The 23,684-nt window shown below is 41.8% G+C and overlaps 3 protein-coding genes and 1 pseudogene across 7 annotated transcripts in view; 2 read left to right on the top strand and 2 right to left on the bottom strand.

Moving 5' to 3' along the window:
• The window catches only part of LOC107655368 (CREB-binding protein-like), a 48,459-nt gene extending 41,248 nt beyond the window's left edge, over positions 1–7,211 (top strand). For all 5 annotated transcript variants that reach the window (XM_016442830.1, XM_016442828.1, XM_016442831.1 and 2 more), the window contains 7 exons: positions 938–1,084; positions 1,198–1,311; positions 1,398–1,563; positions 1,697–1,864; positions 2,978–3,139; positions 3,325–3,606; positions 3,909–7,211. In XM_016442830.1, the coding sequence (XP_016298316.1) occupies positions 938–1,084; positions 1,198–1,311; positions 1,398–1,563; positions 1,697–1,864; positions 2,978–3,139; positions 3,325–3,606; positions 3,909–6,104 (3,235 nt within the window). In that variant the 3' untranslated portion in view covers positions 6,105–7,211. The remainder of the gene's footprint in view (positions 1–937; positions 1,085–1,197; positions 1,312–1,397; positions 1,564–1,696; positions 1,865–2,977; positions 3,140–3,324; positions 3,607–3,908) is intronic.
• A 386-nt stretch (positions 7,212–7,597) lies between these two features.
• Positions 7,598–16,947, top strand: LOC107655366 (structure-specific endonuclease subunit SLX4-like; annotated as a pseudogene).
• An 860-nt stretch (positions 16,948–17,807) lies between these two features.
• Positions 17,808–21,574, bottom strand: LOC107655365 (protein FAM195A-like). Its single transcript, XM_016442827.1, has 5 exons — positions 20,986–21,574; positions 20,747–20,816; positions 19,806–19,939; positions 18,354–18,455; positions 17,808–18,026 (listed from the first exon to the last, which is right to left on the bottom strand). Exons 1-5 carry the CDS (start codon positions 21,038–21,040, stop codon positions 17,956–17,958), a joined length of 432 nt encoding a protein of 143 aa, XP_016298313.1. The 5' UTR covers positions 21,041–21,574; the 3' UTR covers positions 17,808–17,955.
• A 1,111-nt stretch (positions 21,575–22,685) lies between these two features.
• LOC107655362 (glycerophosphodiester phosphodiesterase 1-like) overlaps positions 22,686–23,684 on the bottom strand; it is a 7,674-nt gene continuing 6,675 nt past the window's right edge. The window contains exon 7 of the mRNA XM_016442825.1: positions 22,686–23,139. Coding sequence (XP_016298311.1) covers positions 22,992–23,139 — 148 coding nt within the window. The 3' untranslated portion in view covers positions 22,686–22,991. The remainder of the gene's footprint in view (positions 23,140–23,684) is intronic.

The following is a 23,684-nucleotide window of genomic DNA, read 5'->3' as shown; positions in this document are numbered from 1 at the left end:
ATAAAACTTTTACTGCTGTGAACTGACCACACAGAATATGAAGAATATCAAAAAATTCAGGAGTCAGCTGTCCACAGTAGTCCTTATGATATCAGCACAATAACACACAGCAAAATATCGTCTAATTATCGTTATCGATAAAATCCCAGAATATTATCGAGATAACATTTTTTGTTAATATCGCACACCCCTAATTTATGTTATTTAATTGATATAATAATTTATTGATAATAATTGTTTAAATTAATATAATAATTAAAACTTTTGACTCCTCCATTTTCTTAACAATGGTTTAAAGGCGTAAATGTAAAGTTTATCATTTTTTAAAACTTTGTTTTTGTGAAAACTTGTATCTGAACTGTAAATTATGCTTTTTACCGTAATTTTACAGTTTAATATGGTACTACATTGCCCTACCCCGCTCATATGGTATTAATTTTATTTGTGCAGGTCTTAAATAAAGGTCTTAAAAAGTCTTAAATTTAAGCTTAAAAATCCTGCAGAAACCCTGGCCCAAATCCCGCCCCCGAAAGTTCCGGACTTTTGAAAAAGTACTACCTCGCGAGCAGGGACTTTCTGAGGGGCAATTTTTTTACCTGGAACTTTATTTAGATCCTGGTTCCTGCGGTGGAAACACACCGAGTACTGGCCCAAAGTCCCTAGTTCCTGGGTAAAGTTCCTGCGGTGGAAACGGGGCTTTAAACTCAATCCTTACCTTTTATTTTTCCAGTAAGCCAGTCTTTCAGATGACCCTTCAGAGAGCAAGTTCAGATGCAGAACCAATGAATTATCTGGTCTGAAGAAAAAAAAATTAACTAATCAAGAGTTTCACCCATTTCAATATTGGTTAATCTAACAAAACATTGATGCTATAGTGGTGTGCTAGTGTTTGTTCTTTGAAGAGGTAAAGGTGGATTAATCCCCTGCTTCATTTCAGGTTTGTAGACATAGGAGAGATGCCTGAGAGCTTCCCCTACAGAACCAAAGCACTTTTCGCCTTTGAGGAAATTGACGGAGTGGACGTGTGTTTCTTCGGCATGCACGTGCAAGAGTACGGCTCTGATTGTCCTTTCCCTAATACCAGGTAAACTCTTACACAAGTTAATTAGAGAAAAAACAGACATATACGGCAATGCTTGTAGTGCTTTAGCATGTAATAAAGGTAAAAGTCTCTTTATCTTTTTTGTACCTATCTAGACGGGTATACATATCGTATCTCGATAGTATTCACTTCTTCAGACCTCGCATGCTGAGAACAGCAGTCTATCATGAAATCCTCATCGGCTATTTGGAATACGTCAAGAAGCTTGGGTAGGTTTCATCATATAAATCCTCCTTGAGTCCGACAAATACACAGTTGCTGTTCATGCCCTGAACTTTGAACATTTCCACCGCAGATACGTTACAGCACACATCTGGGCATGTCCACCTAGTGAAGGCGATGACTATATCTTCCACTGTCACCCTGCCGACCAGAAAATCCCAAAACCCAAGCGCCTGCAGGAGTGGTACCGCAAAATGCTGGACAAGGCCTTTGCTGAGCGGATTCTGCATGACTACAAGGTATAGCAGGGACCATGTGATCTTTAAAAACCTTAATTTCGTAAAATGGAAAGATTCACTAATTTTTTGATTGTGTATATGCCATCAAGAACACAATTATATGGTATAAATACGATGTGTTTGTATTTAATAGGACATCTTTAAGCAAGCCACAGAGGACCGTTTGACGAGTGCAAACGAGCTTTCATATTTTGAGGGTGATTTTTGGCCCAATGTGTTGGAGGAGAGCATCAAGGAGTTGGAGCAAGAGGAAGAGGAGAGGAAAAAAGAAGAAAACACGGCAGCTTGTGAAACTCCTGAGGTGAATTAGAGAAGCCGTGTGTCTGTTTAAAAATTTTCGGATACTCTTCATTAGGGTTGGTTATCGATTGGGTTTTTTACGATACCGGTGCCAAATCGATACTTTTAAAACCGTACCGGTGCCTGAACCGATACTTAAAAAAAAAAAGAACCACAAAAAAACGATGGATAACATTAAAAATATTAAAAGTAAGCTTCCCTTACTCTAAGGCTAATAAATGTATTTCACGATCTGGGTCATTATTTAATACAAACCAATATTTAATACAAAACCACACATAATATTTCTACTGTATCTCTGTCAATCACTCTGATATTTAGTTAAAATGAGTGAATTGACTGAGTGCTGTCTTTAATCACTTCTGTGAATGACTATGGTATGCCACATGCACTGTAATATGTTTTATATTAAATATTAAACTTTCAAATGAAAATAGCAACATGATCGTTTTATAAAGTATGCGTTCATATGTGTTAAGGACTAGATTTTCGCTGGAGGAAACAGCTGTGGTATGATGAGGGGTGAACGCAGCAAAACTTTACAGTAGATGGGAAACCGATTGCTCCCTCGTGACCTTTTGTAAACTGTATTTATGACAAAGAACTGCACAGATACAGATATTATAACAATCTATCGATAAACACACACCTTGTGTCCTCTGTTTCTGTTTGAGTCCGCTCGTTCTGCGCCGCCACGGTCTGCGGATTGAAGAGAGCGCTGAAAGACGGAGAGGAGACGAAGTTTGCCGCTGTTTTCAAATTAAATTTAAAGGGTACTGACCCTTGAGGCGATCACGAATTTGTGTACAGTTTATGGAGCTAAACGCTATAGCCCCGCTAAAAATGGTCTAGCGACGCCCATGCATTCTTATGTCCATTTTGGAGAAGAACCAGGACAAATATTTAAATCGATCGCTCAGGCATTTAAGTGCCACCGAAATCTGCGTTCTGATTCGGTTCTAGTACATACCGGTTACATAGGTACGGCACCGGGTTTCGGTACCCAACCCTACTCTTCATAAGGTTAATTTTATTTGATACTCTGTAGATTAACTTGCATCTCTTTTATAAACTCCAAACATCCTTTATATACACTTATTATTCTTTCTAACAGGGTACGCCAGGGGACAGTAAGAACGCAAAGAAGAAGAACAACAAGAAAACAAATAAGAATAAAAGCAGCATGAGCCGAGCTAATAAAAAGAAACCTGGGATGCCGAATGTAGCCAGTGATCTTTCTCAGAAACTCTACGCCACAATGGAGAAACACAAAGAGGTCTACTATATGTTTTTCATCTGATCATTAACTTGCTCTCTAAGGCATTGCATGAGTCATGTACATTGTTTAACTTGAAGTTTTTCACTGTTTTGAATGTCACCTTTTGATATACATATAAGCCAGATGTTTTTCTCTGGAAAAGTCTTATGAAACCTCTTACCTTGTCCCACTTGTTCTCCCAGGTGTTTTTTGTAATCCATCTGCACTCTGGGCCCATGGTCAATTCATTACTACCCATCGTTGACCCCGATCCCTTTATGAACTGCGACCTAATGGACGGAAGGGACGCCTTCTTGACATTAGCACGGGATAAGCACTGGGAGTTCAGCTCTTTGCGGCGCTGCAAGTGGAGCACCATGTGCATGCTGGTGGAATTGCACAACCAGGGCCATGACCGCTTTGTCTACACTTGCAACGAATGTAAACACCATGTTGAGACACGTTGGCACTGTACTGTCTGCGAGGTAAGATACAGAAACTCCTGTAACACGCTACAGCTCTCGTTTATGATCAGTAGTGGATGGGTGTTTCTGGGTTTGTTTTGATTTGAGCGCATTAGAAAAGAAAACCTTTGTGATTTTGAAACTTGGGGAGCCGTGGGATCTTTTAGTAACATCTATTCTACTAGTAGTGTAAACACATCTTTCACATGTTTTGTCCATTTGTTGTTGATGCATCGTAATCATTTCTTGTCTTTTCATAATGAGATGACTTTTGATATTCCTGTCATTCCTTGGTTAATCACTGTGCCCTCATCTTTCTGCAGGACTTTGACCTGTGCATTAGTTGCTATAACACTAATGGCCATGAGCACCAGATGGTTAAGTGGGGTCTGGGTCTGGACGATGATAACAGTCAAAGCGGCGAGGCCTCCAAGAGTCCTCAGGAGAGTCGGCGTCTAAGCATCCAGCGTTGCATCCAGTCTCTGGTGCATGCCTGCCAGTGCCGCAATGCCAACTGCTCTCTGCCATCTTGCCAGAAGATGAAGCGTGTGGTGCAGCACACCAAGGGCTGCAAACGCAAGACAAACGGTGGCTGTCCAGTGTGCAAGCAGCTCATTGCGCTCTGCTGCTATCATGCCAAGCACTGTCAGGAGAACAAGTGCCCCGTGCCCTTCTGCCTCAATATAAAGCACAAACTGCGTCAGCAGCAGCTGCAGCACAGGCTCCAGCAGGCGCAGATGATGCGGAGACGCATGGCTACTATGCAGGGCCGAGCCATGCCTCAGAGCCTACCATCACCGCCTGCATCAACAGCCCCCAGCACGCCCACCTCGCATCAGCAACCCAACACCCCTCAAACACCACAACCGCTGTCCAACAAACCAACGACTCCCAATGCGGGCGTCATGTCCCCGGCCTATCCCAATGTGCCCCGCAACGGACAACCCCCTCCTCAAGCTTCACAGGGCAAACCTGGCCCACAAGCTTCCCCGCTTCACCAGCAGCAGTCTCCGCTCCCGCAACCTCCCCAGCAGCAGCAGCCGCCACAACAACCACCTCAGCAACAGCCTCCGCCTATGGCGGTCAAAATGGCACGGCACATAGAGATGGTCGCGCAGGCTCAACACCAACAGAACTATCGCATGACCATGAATGGCCTTCCTATGAACCACCAGCAGCCACGCATGCCAGGCCCAATGCAGCATGTCGGGCCACGCGGACAACAGGTCATGCCGCCAATGCCACAAGGACAGTGGAGTGGAGGCCCTCAGCCAGGCATGCAAGCGGCTCAGCAGCAGGTTGCTCCGCAACAGACCGCACCGGGCGCTCCACAGACCATGCCTATACAGAGACCCCCAATGCCCCAGCAAGCTGCACAGCCACGCATGATGGTGCCCACACAGGGTCCACGACCGCAGGCACCCCAGAGACCCGGAGCCATCGCCCCCAATGCCTTGCAAGACCTGCTACGTACCCTCAAGTCGCCCAGCTCGCCCCAGCAACAGCAGCAGGTGTTGAACATCCTCAAATCGAACCCGCAACTCATGGCCGCCTTCATCAAACAGAGGACTGCGAAGTACCACGCCAACCAGCCGCAGCAGCAACAAGCGCAACACGGCATGCATGCAGCGCAGCCAGCGGTGCAGAACATGGCCGCCATACAGGCAGTGCCACGACCTGGCATGGCGCCGCAGCAGCAACCGCAACAGCCCGCACCACAAGGCATGGCAGCTCTTGGAGCGCAGAGTCAGCTCATGAACCCTGCGCACGCCAACAACCCACAGCTGCAGGAGTTGTACCACCGTCAGCTTTTGCGGCAGCAGCAGCAGCAACAACAGCAGCAGGCGGGAGTGATGCCGCAGGCACATGGCCAGTTCCCGCAGACACAAGGGACTGCTACCCACTACACGCAACTCCGGATGCAGCAGCAGCAACAGTTGGCCATGCAGGGAACAGGCGGACCCATGGGCCAGCTGCCCACTATGGACCAGATGGGGAAGGGCGGGATGGGAATGGACGGCACATCCAATCTCCTGCACCAACGCATGCTGCAGCAGCAGCAGCTTCTGCAACAGCAGGTCGTCCTCAAGCCTCCAATGGGCTCACCAGCGCAACCAAGTCCAATGAGCCCGCAAACTCACCTGCTTTCCGGCCAGCCACAAGGCGCACACCTTCCCGGCCAACCCATGGCTAATGCACTCAGTAATCAGGTGTGCTCGCCGGCCCCTGTACAGTCGCCCAGACCTCCGTCGCGGCAGCTTCCGCCACATTCCAGTCCTTCCCCACAGGTTCAGCCGCAGCCATCGCCGCAGCACGCGCCGCCCCACACAGGATCACCACACCCTGGTCTGACGACGCCCATGCCTGGCTCCATGGAGCAGGCACACCTGGGCACACCAGAGCGGAGTGCCATGCTCCCGCAACTTAATACGCCCAACCGCGGAGTGCTGCCCAGTGACTTGGGTATGGTGGGAGACACAACAGGAGACACGCTGGAGAAATTTGTGGAGGGATTGTAGCGTTTACTGGGAGACTCCACCCACCACAGTCTCCCCGTTCCTCTTTTTTGTGGCTCTGTTGGTTTTTCTCTAATATTCTCAAATTTTTTGTACTGACATGTAAAGTTTGAAGAAATGTATGGGGAAAAAAAAAAAGAAGTTATGTCTACAAGGAATAGGAAATGTTGATGCTTCCTAAAAACAAGACTGATTTCTTCCTTTTAAGAGGGATTTGAAAATTGTTGTTTAAAAGAAATATAAATCACAAAGAATATATTTTTTGTTCAGTTTAGACCTATGTGTGGTCAGTGTTTTGTTTTAAATTGTTGTTTTAGTTTTGTTTCGGGGGAGGGTGGTCTGGTTTCATGCCTTTTCTTTTTTTTTAAGAAAATTACGAAACTTCATTATATTATTCATACCTTTTGATTTATACCTTATCTAACTTTGCAGCATTTCTGTGTTGGAAGACTGTAAAATAATTTGTCTGGGAGTTTGGGTCAGGGTTTCTCTGCTCTGTCTGTCATCCTTCCTGGCGATTGCATTCTAGTGTTGTACCATTTTTTCAGACATGCATTCAGAGGCATTTCCTCCCTTTCTCATTGTGAAATTTGTATGTATGAGGAGAACTATTTGTTTGTATTGATAGGAACTGTGCATACGCATGTATGCAGACACACAGAGACAGACACACATAAGCATCACTCAGACAATACATCACCAACCCCAAGAGGACATGTACACATTTACAACATCTCACTGGCCTGGATCCAGAGGGTCTGTCTTGCAGATGTGGAATATTGTTGCTTTTTGTCCTAATTTTGTCATACAGATATATAAATATAAAGCGAGCTAGAGAGAAAGAGGGAGAGAGTGGGGCCCCTAAGCTGAGCGGGAGGGAATGGGCGATCACTGGTTGACTGCTAGTTGGAAACACAGAATGGATTCTGATATTGACCCTCATTTATCACACAAACTTGGAACAGGGGCTCTACTTTTTCCCTTAATGTAAATCATGCAAGTTATTAAGCAAAATACTTTATAAGGAAGAGAGAATGGAATCACTGTATAAACTGGTTGAAAAAAACGTATTTCTTACTTGTATACCATATTGTTAAATAAACTGTGCAACAGATCAAAATCATGTGTCTTTAATGTTATTTATATAGTATATTATATGCTAACGCTACTTTGAAAGAAAGTTAACGGTAGGCTGTCGCGTCCTTTGACTTATTTAACTTTTACTAAGAAAATAAGAAATGCAAAATGTATAAATACTTAAATTAAGCTAGTTATTGGCAATATTTAGTGTAATTTGACATCTTTTTTAGCAATTTCACCATTTCGTAAGTTCAGTCATATGACTCGGAGATGTTTCGCAATCGACGCAGTCATTGCGTCACCGCGTACTAGACGTCACCGGAAGTAGGCGGCGGTCGCGGAACAGTATTTTGAACAACAGTAGCCGCCGTTGCAGCACATTTGTTAAGAAAACCGTCGTTTTACGACTGTAAATCATCTGTTTAAAAAAACATATAATGAAGTGCGTCTTGCCAACGGTCTGTATTAAAGTTATTATGAAATAAATCGCAATTAAAGTACGTTAACCGATATAATATGTTTCAATAATGGCAGAGTGAAATGTAAACAAAGGTAAATTTGATGTATGTCTGTACATGCAACTCTTCCTTGGTATTTATCAAGTGCGTATGAACAGATAAGCTTTTTATCCACAATATAAAAAATTCAAATGACGTTAAATGATCCATAACTATGGATCCATATAGCAGCTGTCACATGTGACACATCATGTGTGTGTTCGGCTCATCATGAACGACTCGGACCAGGACTTCACCGACCTCTGCTCTCGTCTCCTCAAAAGAGTGAGGAAGAAAGGAGCAGGAGGATCTGGAGATGAAAAGAGATCAGCAGTCAAAGATGAGGAGCCATCCTCCTCCTCTTCCGAAAGAACCCCCCCAAAGAGGAGAAAGAAGACTAAGGATGCTACTAAGAGTCAGATCAACGGCAGGACTCGGGCTGTAGAGTCTGGTGATGTTTCCCAGCGTGTTCCTGAAGTGTCTGGCAGAGGGAAAGTCAAAGATGCAGCGGTTTAAGAGAGCCAGTCCAGAGAGACTCTTGCATGCAGAGACCAACCAACCCACAACCACAGAGTCTGATGGAAACCATCCCACCACTATCGGGATCCAGCAGACAGGTATGGTGTCAAGCAGGGGTTTTCAACCCAGGGATCCACCCAGTCTCTCAACTTTCATTAACATGAACTAACTTTGCCACATTGTATAATGTAGTGCAGCCCAGAATGAAAATTGTCATCATTTACTTGCCCTCATGTTGTATGGCAAACCTCAAACTTATATGAGTTTCTTTCTTCTGTTGAGCACAAAAGAAGATGTTTTGAAGAATGTTGGTAACCAAACAGTTGATGGCAGCCATTGACTTCAATAGTATTTTTTTCCATACATGGAAGTCAATGACTACCGTCAACTGTTTGGTTACCAACATTATTTAAAAATATCTTCAGAAGAAAGAAATTCATACATTTAGGTGAACTATCCCTGTAAGTTAGAGTTAGTTAGATAATTTCAATGTTATACAACCATTAGCAATAAACATTTTTGGTTTGTCTGGGCTAGTATATTGTGTTTTTTTTTTCTTAATTTTTTTAACATTTACTTGTCCAAGCAATGATTTCATGGCCCTCCACCAAAAGTACATTTGTAAGTAACATTGTAAATAAAAATTGCAATATATTAAACATATATACATGTTTATATATAAAACATAAAAATATACATTTTATTGTTATCATTACAACAAAATTGGTTAATGTCCAATGATAACTGTAAATGCTAAAGATTAACTCCATAAATGTATTATTATTTATTTTTATTTATTTATTTACATTTTTTGTTAAACCGTGAATTGTGGTATATGGTTCAAATCAGTCATAAAAATTGATTGCTTTGTAACTTGCAAACAAAATCAGCACAATATACAAAACAAAATATCATTGTAAACCATAAATGTAGGCCTACATGTTTTTATGGCTTGACATTTTTAATGTCATCAATGAAAGTAATTTGTCAAAAGTGTATATGTTGTCTTACATTAGATAAATTTTGTGTTTTACAGTTAAAATTCTAAAACATTCAAATTATAAATGTTATATTGCAACCGATTGTTTTAATTTGCAATAATTGTACATGTAATATATATATATATATATTATATAAATTCAGCGTTTTACTATCAGCACAATTTGCAAAAATTATGTTAAAAATATCTCAAATCAAATGTACTTGTGTTTTATGGCATGTTTAACGTAATCAATGAAAGTCAAAAAGTGTGTGTGTTCTCCTTCAGAAGATGTGAGTGGTGATGAAGCCCTGGCTCTTCGGCTTCAGCAGGAGTTGGATTGTGAGGCTCGGGCCGCTGGAGACGTGGAAGATGAAGGGTTGTTCTTCTGCCAGCTCTGTCAGAAAGATCTGTCAGCCATGAGCCCCCCGCTGCGCACTCAGCACATCAACAGGTGCGTTACCACCACTACATTATGAGCTACCATTCATATCCCACACACACAAACAATATGAGTTTCACATTTGACTTCTGTCTTGTTCTCCTGCTTTGTAGATGTCTGGATGCAGGTGAGAGCAGCGCTCCTTCAGCATCCCATCATTCACACCCTAGACCACGGGTCCCAGAGTGTCCCATTTGTGGAAAGAGTTTTAAATCAGAAAAAAGCCGATCTGTCCACTTAAAGCGTTGCTCAACTAATTTGGGTGTGAAACCAAATGATCTTCTCCAGGCTCTGAGGAGACAGGCTGCTGAGAGAGCGAGCGACAACACCACCGGCCAATCGTAAGCCAGCCACTGGCCACTTTATGAATGTCTTTTCTTTAATTGAGTGGGTTTTTTTTTTATATGTACTATATACTTAAGTGTGTGTGTGTGTACTTGTATATATATATATATATCATACATATACACACTTATGGAATTTACATACTTTTTATATACTTTTTTTTATTTATATAGTTGTATTTGTTTATACGTTATCATATTTAATACTTCAAAAATAAAAACGCAGAACATGTTTTCCAGTGTGACATTTCTGTGACTATTAGGCACATTTGTATCTTCACCTTTTATTGCAAAGAAAATGTATTTAATTTTTAAAAATGATCAAAAATCATACAGATATTCTGAATTAAAATATCAGTATGCATTACAGTAAAAATAAATGGGGAGGGAAATGTGCTTAACTGTCAAGAAAACATGGTTTCAAAATATGCTGAAAATGAAGAAGAAAAGGACAGTTATTAAAAAGGGTTATTTTTGGATGCTTATTTAAAAATTGACAACAGTAGATAAATTAGTTGTACACGTTCCTTCTGTTCTCTCTGCAGACAGCTACTAGGTAGTGGTACGACAACTCGGAGGGATGGCATGCCTTTAAAAAAGAGGACCAGGAGGAAAGCCCAGAAGCTGGACGAGGACACCATGGTGGCGCTGGCTCTGTCTCGCTCTATACTCGAGCGGGAAATGGAAAAGGAGCGAGATCTGGAGGAGAGGGAGATACTGGCTGAGCTCTCCAGTCCTCCTGCCTTACAGTGGAAGCCTGGTGCAGGTAAACTCACCTTTTTCAGTTAAACATATGCAGTGAAATTGCAGGTTATTACTCATAGTGCATCATTCCTGTTCTCTTTCAGGTAAGGGCCGCGGGAAGAGAAAGAAGGGAGTGTCTCCTGTCCACCCACCACTTCTCCTCATTCAGGACCCTCAGCACTGAACCGTCTACAGGAGCGGGTTTCATCTCTCCTGCTTCGTTCCAGATCCCCCTATCCACCAACACCAACCCTATCCCCCTCCGCCCTTCCTCTTCATCCTCACGCCCCCCTCTGGGACAAAAGTGCTCTTCACGGAGGAGGACCAGATTCAGTTTCAGAGTTCTACACCTCTGAACTAAGCAACTTCATACAGCCATGGGTTGCACCGGAGGTGAGATATTTGCTTTCTTAATAAATTCACCATGTCTTATTATGCACAATTCAACAGTGTTTATTATTTCAAAGAAAAAATTTGCGCACAAAAAAATATAGATTTATTTTTAATTAAATGCAGTAACTGTAAAAATTGGATTTTACTAAAAACATGAATTTTTTTTTCCACGTTGCTACATAAAATGTACAAATCATTAGTTCAAAAATAAATATGTAAATAAAAAGGCGACATACTGTATTGTCAGAAAATATTTTAAATACGCTATTATTAAATAAATATGCCATAATTTGTTTCATTACATAATTTACAATACAATAATAGCTTTAGAACTATCCATGACAACTATAAATTAATATTTTTGCTGATTTTATTTTACTGAAAAATGTATTTTATTAATAAATTGTCTTTGTCTTAATGTGCACAATTTACCAGTGTGCATTATTTCAACTAAAATGTTACTCCAACAAAACAAAAATCTAAATTTCTAAACATTTTTAATCAAAATGAAGTACCTGTTAGTTAGATTTTATTAAAAACATAAAGTAACGTGAGCTCATATAATGTAGTACAAATAATTAGTTAGGAATTTAGAAACTAATTGTTAGAGATTTCTTGAAAGCTTAAGTTCTGTATATCTTATAGGCCTCGTTTTTTCTGTAGTAGCCAGTAGTTCAGATTTTTACTTTGCCTGCCAACATTTTCATTCGCACAAAATTATAAAAAAAAAAATATCAAAAATGATTTTACGAAAGAAGTCTCTTATGCTTACCAAGGCTGCGTTTATTTGATCAAAAACAGTAATAATTGTGAAATATTATTACAATAATAATTTTTCTATTTGAAAATATTTTAAAGTGTAATTTATTTGCGTGATGCAAATCTGAATTTTCAGCAGCCATTACTCCAGTCTTCAGTGTGATACTTCTATTTGTCAGGATTATTTGATGAATAGAAAGTTCATTTATTTCTCACTGAATATTTTGTTTCCCTCAGAAATGCATCACATTACTGAAGTTAAAGGTGTTGTGGGTGCTGATGCTTCATCTTTCTTTACATTATTACTTCAGAGGGAAAAGGTCAAATCTCTTGAATTAACTCCAAACAAGAAACCTCAAGCTGTGACCTTAGAGGCTGATTCAGTCCTGGAAAAGCTTTCAGATCAGAGCCCAGCAAAACACCAAACTACCCGACCTCCCACCCCCTGTTCGGGTACACCAGGCTCCCAGGCTCTGCAGGACCTGATTGAGCTTGCAGAGGAAGGCATGACCCTCACCTAGTATGGATACACAATGTATACAGCCGCAGGGGACAAGTCAAGTAATATTGGTATTCTGTCACAAAAATATATATTTTTTTAATTCTCAAGCTCACACTGTCCCATGTTCTTTAGTTAGCGATAATGCTGTGAATGAACTTCCCTCAAGTGGATTTGTTCCAGAGACAAATGACAACAAGTCGCCTAAGAAAACCTCAGTAAGAATTTCCTTCAGTTTTATCCACTTGTACTCTGTTGTGATTGGCTCCATATTAAATGTTCATTAGAGTTGTCTAGAGTCCATTTTTGTGTTTTTCAGGTGTACGTTTCAAAGCTAGCATCAGATCTGAGCAGCATGCTGAACAACCCTCAACTCAGTGATGTGCAGTTACAGGTGGACAGTGGGGATGTTTTCTTCACGCACTCGTTTATACTGTACACACGATGCCCCCTGCTGGCCAACATGGTTAGTGTAGCTGCACACTGACGCCACAAGCATGAACTAATAATCGAGAAGTGCAGACGAATAACCAAACTGTTACCATGTGTTTGTAGGTTCATGACTCAGGTTTTGGCGTTCAGGAGGAGGGTATGCCTGTCGCTCATAGGGTGTTGTTGGGTAATGTGCTTGGGGAGGCAGTACTGGCCCTCCTGCAGTATCTTTACACAGCCCACTGTCCTCTAACACACACTCTGCTACCCCACATGCAGGAGCTTGCCGATAGGTTAGAATGACGATCCTTATGGTGTGATTCAAATATTACAATTATTTCCCAATCCTACTGGATATAAATTGATTCTAGGATAGTAAATCTGTGTTGTATTTCAGATTTGGTTTGGTTGAGCTGCAGCAGCAGTGAGGAATATTCTGGAAGTGTAGAGGAAAACCCAAGAGAGGAATCTGAAGGCATGTTTCCAGCACCTGAGCCTCATCTCAGGGACCAAGAAGACCAGAACTTGGCAGAAAGCAACTTCTTGGAGCTCCTCCAATCAATGTGGCAGCATGGGGACAGCGAAGAAGAGGATGACTTTAAAGAAACTGCCGGAGAGGAAAGAGACATGGAAGAGGAGCGAGAGGGAGGATATGGAGAGAAAGAGGACCGGGTGGATGAGGAAGAGCTTGATGAGATCTATGAGTTTGCAGTGACACAAAGGAAGATAGAGACGATGTTGGAGACTGCGACCGAGGAAGAGGAAGAGGAGGGAGATGCGAATACATTACTTGGAAATGAGAAGAAGGATGAAGGGAAGGAGAAAAACGAGACAGAATCCCATTTAGAGAAATCTGCCGGCAGTTGCTATAGTAACAAACAAGGCATGGATGGGACGGAAGCTGCCATGGTAACAAGTCCAACAGAAACCCTTAAAAACCCCAATTCAGAGACTGAGAGAGTTTGTTTGATTCCAGAATTAGATGAAAACAGAGACTCAGATGCCAGTCTAGGCAATAGTTATGACGGTTTATTCTCCCAGTCTGTAGGGGAATACATGGAACCGTCACAGATGCAAGTGTCCTGCTCTCAGCAACAATGTTACAAGCCATCAAGCACACTACAGCAAAACACACCCGCCCCATTTCGCCCTTCATGTGTCAGTGAGGTGATTGACCTGTCTATAAGCCCTCCACCAAGCTCAGGTGTGTCAGGTGAGACTTCCTTCCCCATGCCTGGAGTGTCTCCTGTTCTATATGAGGGTGAAGATACAGGTAAGACTCCACTAAGAAAAGACAGTTCAGGATGCCAGGGAATTGAAAACCCTCCTTCCCCTCCAGAATCTCAAAGCAAGCAGGTTGAGCTCATTGTTCTCTCAGATTCCGGTGATGAAATGGATGTAGATGATGGTGACCAAAATGCTGCTACCACTAAACGTGCTTTGACTCCTCCGTCTCCTTGCGAATCTCCCTCAGAACCTCCTCAGAGGTCCACAAGCTATGCTTGTAAAGTCAAAGAGAACAGTTTCAAAGAATCTGGATCCCAAGGCCATGCCGGCAAACGGGTAGATGTTTCCAAGCAGATAGATACTGATATAGAAGCAAAGTCTGACCGATCAGAGCACTGTAGCCCCGGGGTTGAGAATGAAAGTGTGTTTGATGGCTCTGCCGAGGTTTCCTGGCTGATTCCAGCCACTCCAGTACCATCCACACGCTGTAGCTCTGCCCAGACCTGCATCAGCATGCGCCGAACCCAGCTCTTCCCCAAGTCATCGTCCTCTTCTTCCTCTTCCTCTGTCTCGGAGGGTTTAAAACCTGCTAGCTCTGCTTCTTCAAGCAGCAGCTGCCTAAAAGAGAAACCAGCAACCTTGTCCAAATTGCACAAATCATATCAGAGTCCCTCTAAAGAATGTCATAGCATTGAAACAGATCGCTCTCCAGGTTACCAGAGACCACTTCACCATCTAAGGCTGTCTCAGGTTTCTTCTACAGATGTTTCTGATGGCTCCCACATTGGCATCATAATGGGACATCCAACACAGGGTGTCCCCAAGCCCTCCAGTAGCACTCCTCTCCATTCAGAATCTTCCTTACAACGTCAGATCCCATTTTGCTCCCCTATGGTTGACGACCGTGAGGTTCGGCTTAGGAATTGTAGAGGTAATTCTAGATCCTTCGGTAGGCAGGGGAAAGTTGACCTAGTGTCTCTACAAAGGAGTTCTCCTAGTAAAACGCCTGAAAAGCAGCAGAGTAGCTCTCTTCAGCAGGGATGCTCCAGTCCGTCCCCGAACTCTCCAAGATACATTCATCCAGAAAGTTTGAGAGAGAGTGAGAACGATAGGATAGAACGAATGGAATTGGGAGAGAATCCAAATCAAAGTGTTGAAGAATTGGTGGATATTGCGGGAAACTCCTCCTGTGACATGGATGAGACTGGAAGAGGAGTGAGAGAAGAGAATCCAAATCAAAGTGTTAACGAAGTGGTTGATATTGCAGGAAACTCATTTTGTGTCATGGATGAGCCTCCTATAGCGTTTGATGACTCCTGGGGTTTGGATGGAGGGGTTGGAAGCCAGAAGCCCTGCTTTAGTCTAAGACTTGACAGCAGTGGAGGTACAGTCAGTCCACCAGGTCTCGAGGGTAAGGGACCAACGTCCACGTCTCCTCTTGCAACTGGAGCTTGTAACAAAATTCCTGATCAAAGTCCAGGTCCATTTAATCACAGCCTACCTGACCCTGACATGTGGGATGATTGGGAGGAAGAGGAGGTTGCTCCCCTTCCTCTTTCTCAGAGATTGACAGCTCCCTCTGCCAAGAGAGTTGCCGAACTAAAGACTCCAGGTAAGACAAGTCGTCCTCTGTGTTAGTTATGTTTCACCGGAGCTCTTATTTATTATGACATGGGTACACAGATGTTAATTATTCATTCAGAAAGCCTTTTTTGCTTTAGAAAACCTTCTTAAAATCAACTTTACCTTTCTGCAGTTGCTTGCAGAAAGAGGAATAAAGGACCGCTGGTGCCCATCACTCCCATGCCAGGCTTCTCTGATATGGACACACCAGAGCTCAAAAACAAACACAACAGGTGAGCCTAACAAGAATATATAGATATTACAATGCTTAAAAAATGTATTAATGCCATTGCATAGCACAAACAAAGTGGAAAACAACTGAAACTAAAATTACCTTTTGCAATGACTTTTAACTGTTTACAAGTTAATTTTTTTGTGCACGTATGAAGTCAGTTCTATAAGTTTTATAGCAGACACGTCTGCCAAAGCATCACGTTCAATAACACAGAGCTGCGAAATGTTTTTTTGTCCAGGTTCGGTGTGCGTCCGCTGCCCAAGAAGCAGATGGTTCTGAAGCTGAAAGAGATCCATCAATACACCCACCAGCTGCAGAGCTCAGAGTCTGAGGAGGAGACCTCTGGACCCCAACGCCACCCGAATGCCTCCAACTCCCGCTCTGCTTTAAGCAGCCTACAGCGCCCCCTGCTGTCTCACCTGTGAAACTGCCACCAAGTGAAGAAGATGAGCTTTTATCAGCCTCTCAAAACTCGAATACATCCTCCACTGCAGAGTCCGAGAGGTACAGCTCTTAATGGCTATATGCCCAATTAATACTACAAAGCAAACTTCGTTCAACCATTTTCTTCTTTCCAGGTCGAACCCAGAGCTGTGTGTCAGATGATGACTCCGGACAGCGAGGGCATCACGGCATCTCAGGCTGTTGTGCGCGAGAAGGACAGACTCCTCGCAGTTCGTCAGTTCATCCTATCCGACCCCAAGCTGTATGCCCGAGTGCTGCAGTATCAGCCTCTCCCTGGCGGAGCTGCGGTCCAGCTTGAAAGCGGCGGGCATCAGGTTAAGTGCTGCTAAACTACTAGATTTCCTGGACTCTCAGTGCATTACCTTCAGTACGGCCAAACAAGGCCAGAATGCATCTTCCCGCAGGAAACGACAACCAGCGGTGGTGCAGCCGGAAGCGGGAGGAAAAAACAGTGCATTACCTTCAGTACGGCCAAACAAGGCCAGAATGCATCTTCCCGCAGGAAACGACGTGTGAAAACGACAACCAGCGGTGGTGCAGCCGGAAGCGGGAGGAAAAAAACAGCTAAGCCCAGTGGAGGAATTGCATGAGGGTTGCAATAAAATTGTGGTAAAACTACACGATTTTAAGAATAAGTTGTTAAAGGACAATAATGGTCTTCATCTTTTCAACTAAACTGTTTCTGATAAACACGTCTGACACACACTCAGGGTCTTAAACCTTCTAGTGAAAGGGTTTAAATCAAAATGCATTTGTTTTTGTATATCAGTTTCAGATTGATTTTTCTTTTGTACAATGTTTGAATTGAAAATATAATTTTAAATTAATTTAATGTCTGGATAATGCAATTAAAAGACATTTCTTAATGTATATGTCACATGTTCATTTTAAGCCGTTTTATGTTGTAAATTTCATCCAACAGTTTAGATTTCTATAACCAAAATGTGCCTCTCAAACAAACCCCTTGCCAAAAAATTTTTTTTACGAAAACGGTAATAAATGTGCGGTCAACCAGTTTTGCTGAATAATATGAAGATTGTATTATTTTTGCATTGTGACAATATTTTCATGACAAACAAGTATATTTCACACAACTAGTTATATGTGTCCAGAAATTATTTTCATTATTGTATGACAATAAGAATTATTTTTTCACTTGTACTTAATTATAAAAAAAAAAAATAAATCAATGCAAAAATATTAAATAAAAATGACAGAAGTTAATAAATATAATATATGACCCATAAATCTGCACCCAATGATATCAGAACGTGACCAACAGTGAACAAAATCACCAAAGACATCTTGAAAATTTTTTACTGGACTTTTTTTTTGGGGGGGTTGTTTTATAACATCACTTTTTTGCAAAGATCTGCCGAGAAAAACGGACATCTCACATTCTAACAAAGAAAGAAAAGCAGAAGAAAAATCTGATCGTCTTCCGTGTGCATGAGAGAGAGTCCGGGTCCGGCTGGGCAAACAGTTCCACAGGAAAGGCTGAATTCATACAGTGTGCAAATCTCTCGCATGATCACCTGAGCTCATCAGAAATTCAGGCTGCACTGCCTCAGTCTGGACCGGTCAGCCACATCTCCTCATGCCCCATCATGCACCTGTCATGACAGGTTGGCAATGTTGGCCAGGAAACGCTTGGCCCACCACTCCTCGAGATCAATAGGCACAAAATCTGAAAAAGACAGAGACTGGGTGAGTTCTTTGAGATCGTACCATATTTGAATTAAACAATAGCACACAAAATGTATGGACTTTTTTTTTTTTTTTTCATTTGTAGTGTGGAAGCAGCTTTTCTTCAAAACAGATCCTTTTGTGCTCCGGAAACTAATTCATACAGGTTTGGAACGACATGAGGGTGAGTAAATGACCATTTTTACATTAAATTGAATTTGTGTATCCGAAAGACAGAAGAGGCCTTCAAAATAGGCTGAGAAGAGAGAACAAGTCGGCAAAATATACTATTTAAAGAAAGTAAATAGGACAGAAGTCCTAGACTGACTCTTCATGCCGGGATTGGGGCTTCTCTCCGCGTACTGAACTGGGCCTTTCCCGTTCTCCGGCTGGGATCCCTCTCCAAGCTTATGTTCCACCTCCTGCCAAGCTGCAATCATAAGATATTGTATCAGTATAAAATTACAATTCAGTCTTCCAACAATTAACACCTTAAAAAGGTCTTAAATCAGAGAAGAAATCTTAAATTCGTAGTCATGGCATTAAATGTTGCATCGATTGCAAAAAAACTTCCACTGTATTTTGGTCTTGTTTTCTAGTTCAAATATCTAAACATCCTTAAAATCAAGATACATTTACTTGAGATGCAAAATGATGATATGAAGTCTTGTTTTCTAAGAAATGTAACAAAACTAGGTGTTTATGCTTAAAACAAGAACAAGCATGTCAATGGAGTATGAAACTTTTTTCCCCTTCGAGTTTTCATACCATAATTGATTTTTTTGTAAAGTGAATGAAAAAGTAATGGAAATATGTAGGAAGTTGTATATCAAACTTTAAAGTGCTGCTAATACAACTCATTAGGATTCCTAGACATGGAAAAATCGTACATTTATCTTCATAGAATCTGCAGAAACTCTTTATATACTGCTCTCGTGTAGATTAAAATTTGCAAGTCATGGTGACGTCTAATTCATTAGTGAATCATTAATTTGAGTTGATTCTTTTCAATGCATGTTCATATTGTAGCCAGAACGATTCATTTGTGAACAAGTCTATATCTGAATGTCTTTTAAAATCCTTCATTCAGTGATCAAAAACGAATGGAGAGGTATACAAACCAAACAGACATGTTTTGTCCTAATTTGCATCGTATCCCAACATACTACTTGTGAAAACACTACAAATGCAATGCATCACAACAAAAGGAGAGTTTAGATCTAGAAAAAACATGATCTTATTCTCATTGGCAACTCGGTAGAAGTAAATGTGGACAACTTTTACCAATTCTAATTGCTTCCTTTACACTCCCTAAACCGGTTGCGAGATTTTACCGGATCATACAGCTCTTTTCGATTGACTAAAGCAGTTTTGCAACACATTAAGCCTCAGTTGACTAGCCTGTCATTGTACAAAAGAGCATGAAAACTGCCCTTGAGGGCCATTGCATCAGCTGCTGGAGGTGGAGCCTGGCCTGCAGACAAAAGATAAGAATTGCCCTGTTTCACACAAACTCTGCTGGACTTACCTCATTATAAAGTACATTTATAAGAGTCTGAACCCCAGTCATTCACAACTTTAGTTTGCACATGATTAAACTCTTAAAACTTTAATAAAGAATCAAGACCAGCTGCAAACTTGTAAAGACTTCAAGTTACTCGAGAGCCTTGAATCCGTTTGGTCGCTCTTCAAAGTCCATTAAGGTCATGGCAACTACTTGCCCCAACCTTAGCCCTCCTCAAGGTCTCAATGGTCAAGGATTCAACATTACTCAACTCACCCTCATAAACAAACCGAACATTTTCCTCGTGTGCTGGGGTGAATCTCTCAGTAGTGTTCTCAGCTTTTGGAGAGGTTGATCTGTGGAACCGCTTTCCGTTCAGCCGGTGAAATACAATCTTAGGCGCTGGTGAACTACAAACAATAGATCAGTACGAGTTTTCAAGAATCAGTCCTGGGATTTTTACATTCGGTCTCCTTCAATTCCTGCTCCTTTTTTTAATTTTTACATTGCATTCATCTCTCATTTGCACACTTTCAATTTAAATAAAGAAATTGTATTCATTTAAAAAAAACATTCACTTTCACTACATGGAAAAAGAGTACATTCTTTAACATATAACAATATTAATTCCCATTTTAACGACTAAACGCGAATTTTTGGTGAACTGTTCCTTTAAGTCCAAATACTTCCTTACACAATGTCGTTACTACAGTAACAACGACACGTTATGAAACACGGTTGTTTATTATATCATCATAACAAGCGGTAGAAGTTAAATTAAACCGGTGAAATCTCAAACGCAAAATGACAGACAAACGCGACCCTCTCTAGCCTAGAAAGCAGCACGCGGAGCTACACGACGTCCTTGTGGGAATATGAGGGGGGTGTGACAAGCATGTGCTCGCATTATAATAACCCCAAAAGGTTAGTGATTAACCCTTATACCGACATGAAGACGAATACAATCGCGACACGATCTTCAAAACCGCCGACATGCAAGGTCACACACACGGCGCAAGAAAAAACAAGCGACTTCGGCACAAGCGTAAAAACGGGACGTCCTGGCTTAGAAATGAGGCCAACTTGTTCGGTACAGATAATTTTAAGTGTGCTAAACTCATACACGAGACGGGCACGCTTTTTAAAGGTGCAGTTAAATCATTTTCCCCCTCAGGGACCAAACTCAGGTGTTACATATAAATGCTATTATTACTCACTCCGATACAAACCAGTGGCTTTGCTTCTGTTTCAGGTCGTTCGCTTTGCTCTCAATCTGTTGCGTAGGGCCTGCAAGAAACAATATCTGTTCATACGTATTTAAAGTAATGTCGACCATATTAAATAGACGCACGTGGTTTATTCTTAAATATCTACTATAATAGCGTTAAAAGAACGCTAAATAAACAACGCACCGACTAATGTGACATGATATGTATGCGTGCTGGTGAAATTATACCTGTTCTCCGTTGTGTAACAAGTTTGCTGGGACCTCTGGTTATTGTGTACATCATGTGAGACGCGGTTTCTGAAGAACCCCTGCGGCGCGATGGATCCACGCGAGGTCTACGGATCGCTCAGTGCGAAAGTCACGATTACACGCACGCCAGAACACGTCACGCGATCCCGCTTCAGGACGCAGCTCTCTTGACGCAGCCACCGTGGAAACGAGCGGCGATCCTGACCGCGAATCTGCAGTTCAGACTTAGGCGCCTGCGTTTACTTGAGGTCAGTCAAGGTTATTGCCCTGATTACGCGTCGGAGTGCCCGGTGCTGAGAAACTCTCTGAGCTCTGGTTCGGTCTGGACTCTACTGTAAACTCTGGACGTTCAGCTGGCATTCGCAGCCTTCTTCCGTGACGTCACGGCACGCCCCCCGCGACGTTCAACCGGGGTCACCTTTCACCTACTCACCTTGTGGACACCATCAAACCGGCTCTGTGTACCATCTAAAAACGGGTTTCATCATGCCGCCAAACATACAACTGATAAACGCGTATAATAAACGACCGCGCGGTATGATAAAGTCGGGCTGCGCAAATGTGAGCGGCTACGACGCGGTTCCGGTGTTGTGCCGAATTCTGCACCCCTGCCAGATTATGCACCCCCTCGTTGAAGTCGCTACTTGATTGCCTAATCCTAACCCCTCCCCCACACCTACTCCTAAACCTACCAATACTAGGGGGTGCATAATCTGGCAGGGGTGCAAATACTGGCACTACACCGGCCAGGCTTTACTTGGTACCACATTAACAGTTTGTTTGGGTCAAACCATACGGTTAATCTCGCTAATCTGCGATGCAGGTACTTTAGTTACACCTTTCACCCTTTAAATCAATAGGACTACATATAACAAGAAAGAAGAGAGAAGGCAATTGTTACATAACCACTGTTGTACAACAGTCCTTGAAATGCAACTACTAAGACAAAATGGCTGTTAATTAAGAATTGTATCATTTTATTTTAGTATAACCATCAAAGAAAACTGGAACATGCCACTTACAAATAATCCTGAATTAGTATTTATCCAACATTTGGTAGCTGCCTGAGATCTTGCCTCAGATCAAGATCTGTTGCTCCTTTTATAAGTTTATTGACCCCTCTTAAGGTAGGTATAGCTACAGAAATGTGGTTTTACGTGTAACCTGTTCATTAGCTATCAGTACCAGACTTGGCAAACCCAAATAGCAAGGTATACACAGCTAATTTCATGAATGAGAGAGAAGCCATACCTTATCCTAAATATTCAGTAGCTCAGCAATTTTTTAACGCTCTGTTTCTGCACAATTTAAGTAGCAGTAAAACAAAAGCTGGTTTGCTAAATGAATTCCCTTCTTTCCTCAAAAATGTCCTTCTTCAATGAATAATGCCATTAAAATGGAAATAAAATAATGATATTACCTATCCACCTTTTTCTTCAACGCGGAAGTAAGCCTATGGGTGAGACTTCCGGTTCATTAGCTGCTGTATGTAAATAACGAGGAGAATAAGAACGTGCAGTAAACGGTAAAACTGTTTGCACTACAAACCAGCGTGTTCATAATTAAGATAATACATTAAAATAATATAAGACACACCAACTTTCAATATCAAGCAGCAAAACGAACTGTTTTGCTCAGCTAAAAATAGCTGGACGGAGTGGACGCAGATGAGACCGGAAGCCAGACCCACAGAATTTACAAATGGCCGCACCCATTTTTATGACAAGAAAAAGGTGGATCTAGTCAAATTGGCTCACCTGAGTGGGTGTGTACAGTACATTTGAACATTGATATTTACATATCCCATATTATAAATTTTACACAATGAAAGCATTTTGTTACCCTGTAAATTTCAAGTCCCTACAGCATGCTTCCTGAATCAGAGCAATTCATTACAGACATACTTTAATATTTTGAGTGAAGCAGAACAGTTTAGTTGCTTGAATTACTAAAGGCCTAACCTAGTGATTGTACAATGTGGCATTTCAGTAGTGAGGTTCACAGTCCTCTACGAGACTGTCGGTGATGTAGTTGATCTTCAGTAGTTGCTGGTAGTACTGCTTCTCTACAGCCGTGTTCACCGTCCAGCCCACCACCTCTACACCGCGGGCTGCCCAGTACTGCACATAGTCCCTAGTGAAAGAACAGTGACCATTTTAAAGAGCAATGCACACTCCTATACAGTAGGTGGCACTGATGACTGACTAGATCAGCTTTAAATGTTCCTACACAGATACAGTCACATTCACTTGTATGTATGTACTTGCCTATTTTTTTTTTTTTTACAAAAAAATGCATTTATTGTATAGAGTACTGCAGGAATGAGTCATAAAACCTAGAAATGAGTTAGCATTTTAGCACTTCCATTTCCATTGTCAGTGTTTGTTTTAATGGGTTTTTGGTTAAAGGAATCATATGATGTTGCTAAAAAGAACATTATGTTGTGTATTTGGTGTAATGAAATGTGTTTATGCGGTCTAAGGTTAAAAAAACACATTATTATTGTTTCTCCTCTATGCCCCGCCTTTCTGAAACACGTCAATTTTTACAAACTCATCATTCTGAAAAGCGAGGTGTGCTCTGATTGGCGAGCTATCCAGTGCGTTGTGATTGTACGAATACCTCAAGCATGTGACAGAAATGTTACGCCCCTTACCATACTGTGATGCCCTGTCCGG

Source organism: Sinocyclocheilus anshuiensis, unplaced genomic scaffold (assembly GCF_001515605.1).
Source record: "Sinocyclocheilus anshuiensis isolate Anshui unplaced genomic scaffold, SAMN03320099.WGS_v1.1 scaffold880, whole genome shotgun sequence".
NCBI lineage: Eukaryota > Metazoa > Chordata > Actinopteri > Cypriniformes > Cyprinidae > Sinocyclocheilus > Sinocyclocheilus anshuiensis.
The sequence above is the reverse complement of the archived record's forward strand: the minus strand, read 5'-3'. Positions and strand labels throughout refer to the sequence as shown.

Bases quoted from the DNA above. Each gene is read 5' to 3' on its own strand.
- LOC107655365 (XM_016442827.1), bottom strand. From the start codon at position 21,040: ATGATGTACACAATAACCAGAGGTCCCAGCAAACTTGTTACACAACGG. The intron at 20,817-20,985 runs GTATAATTTCAC...TGTTTCTTGCAG, and splicing joins TGTTACACAACGGAGAACAG to GCCCTACGCAACAGATTGAG. The intron at 19,940-20,746 runs GTGAGTAATAAT...TATTGTTTGTAG, and splicing joins AGCCACTGGTTTGTATCGGA to TTCACCAGCGCCTAAGATTG.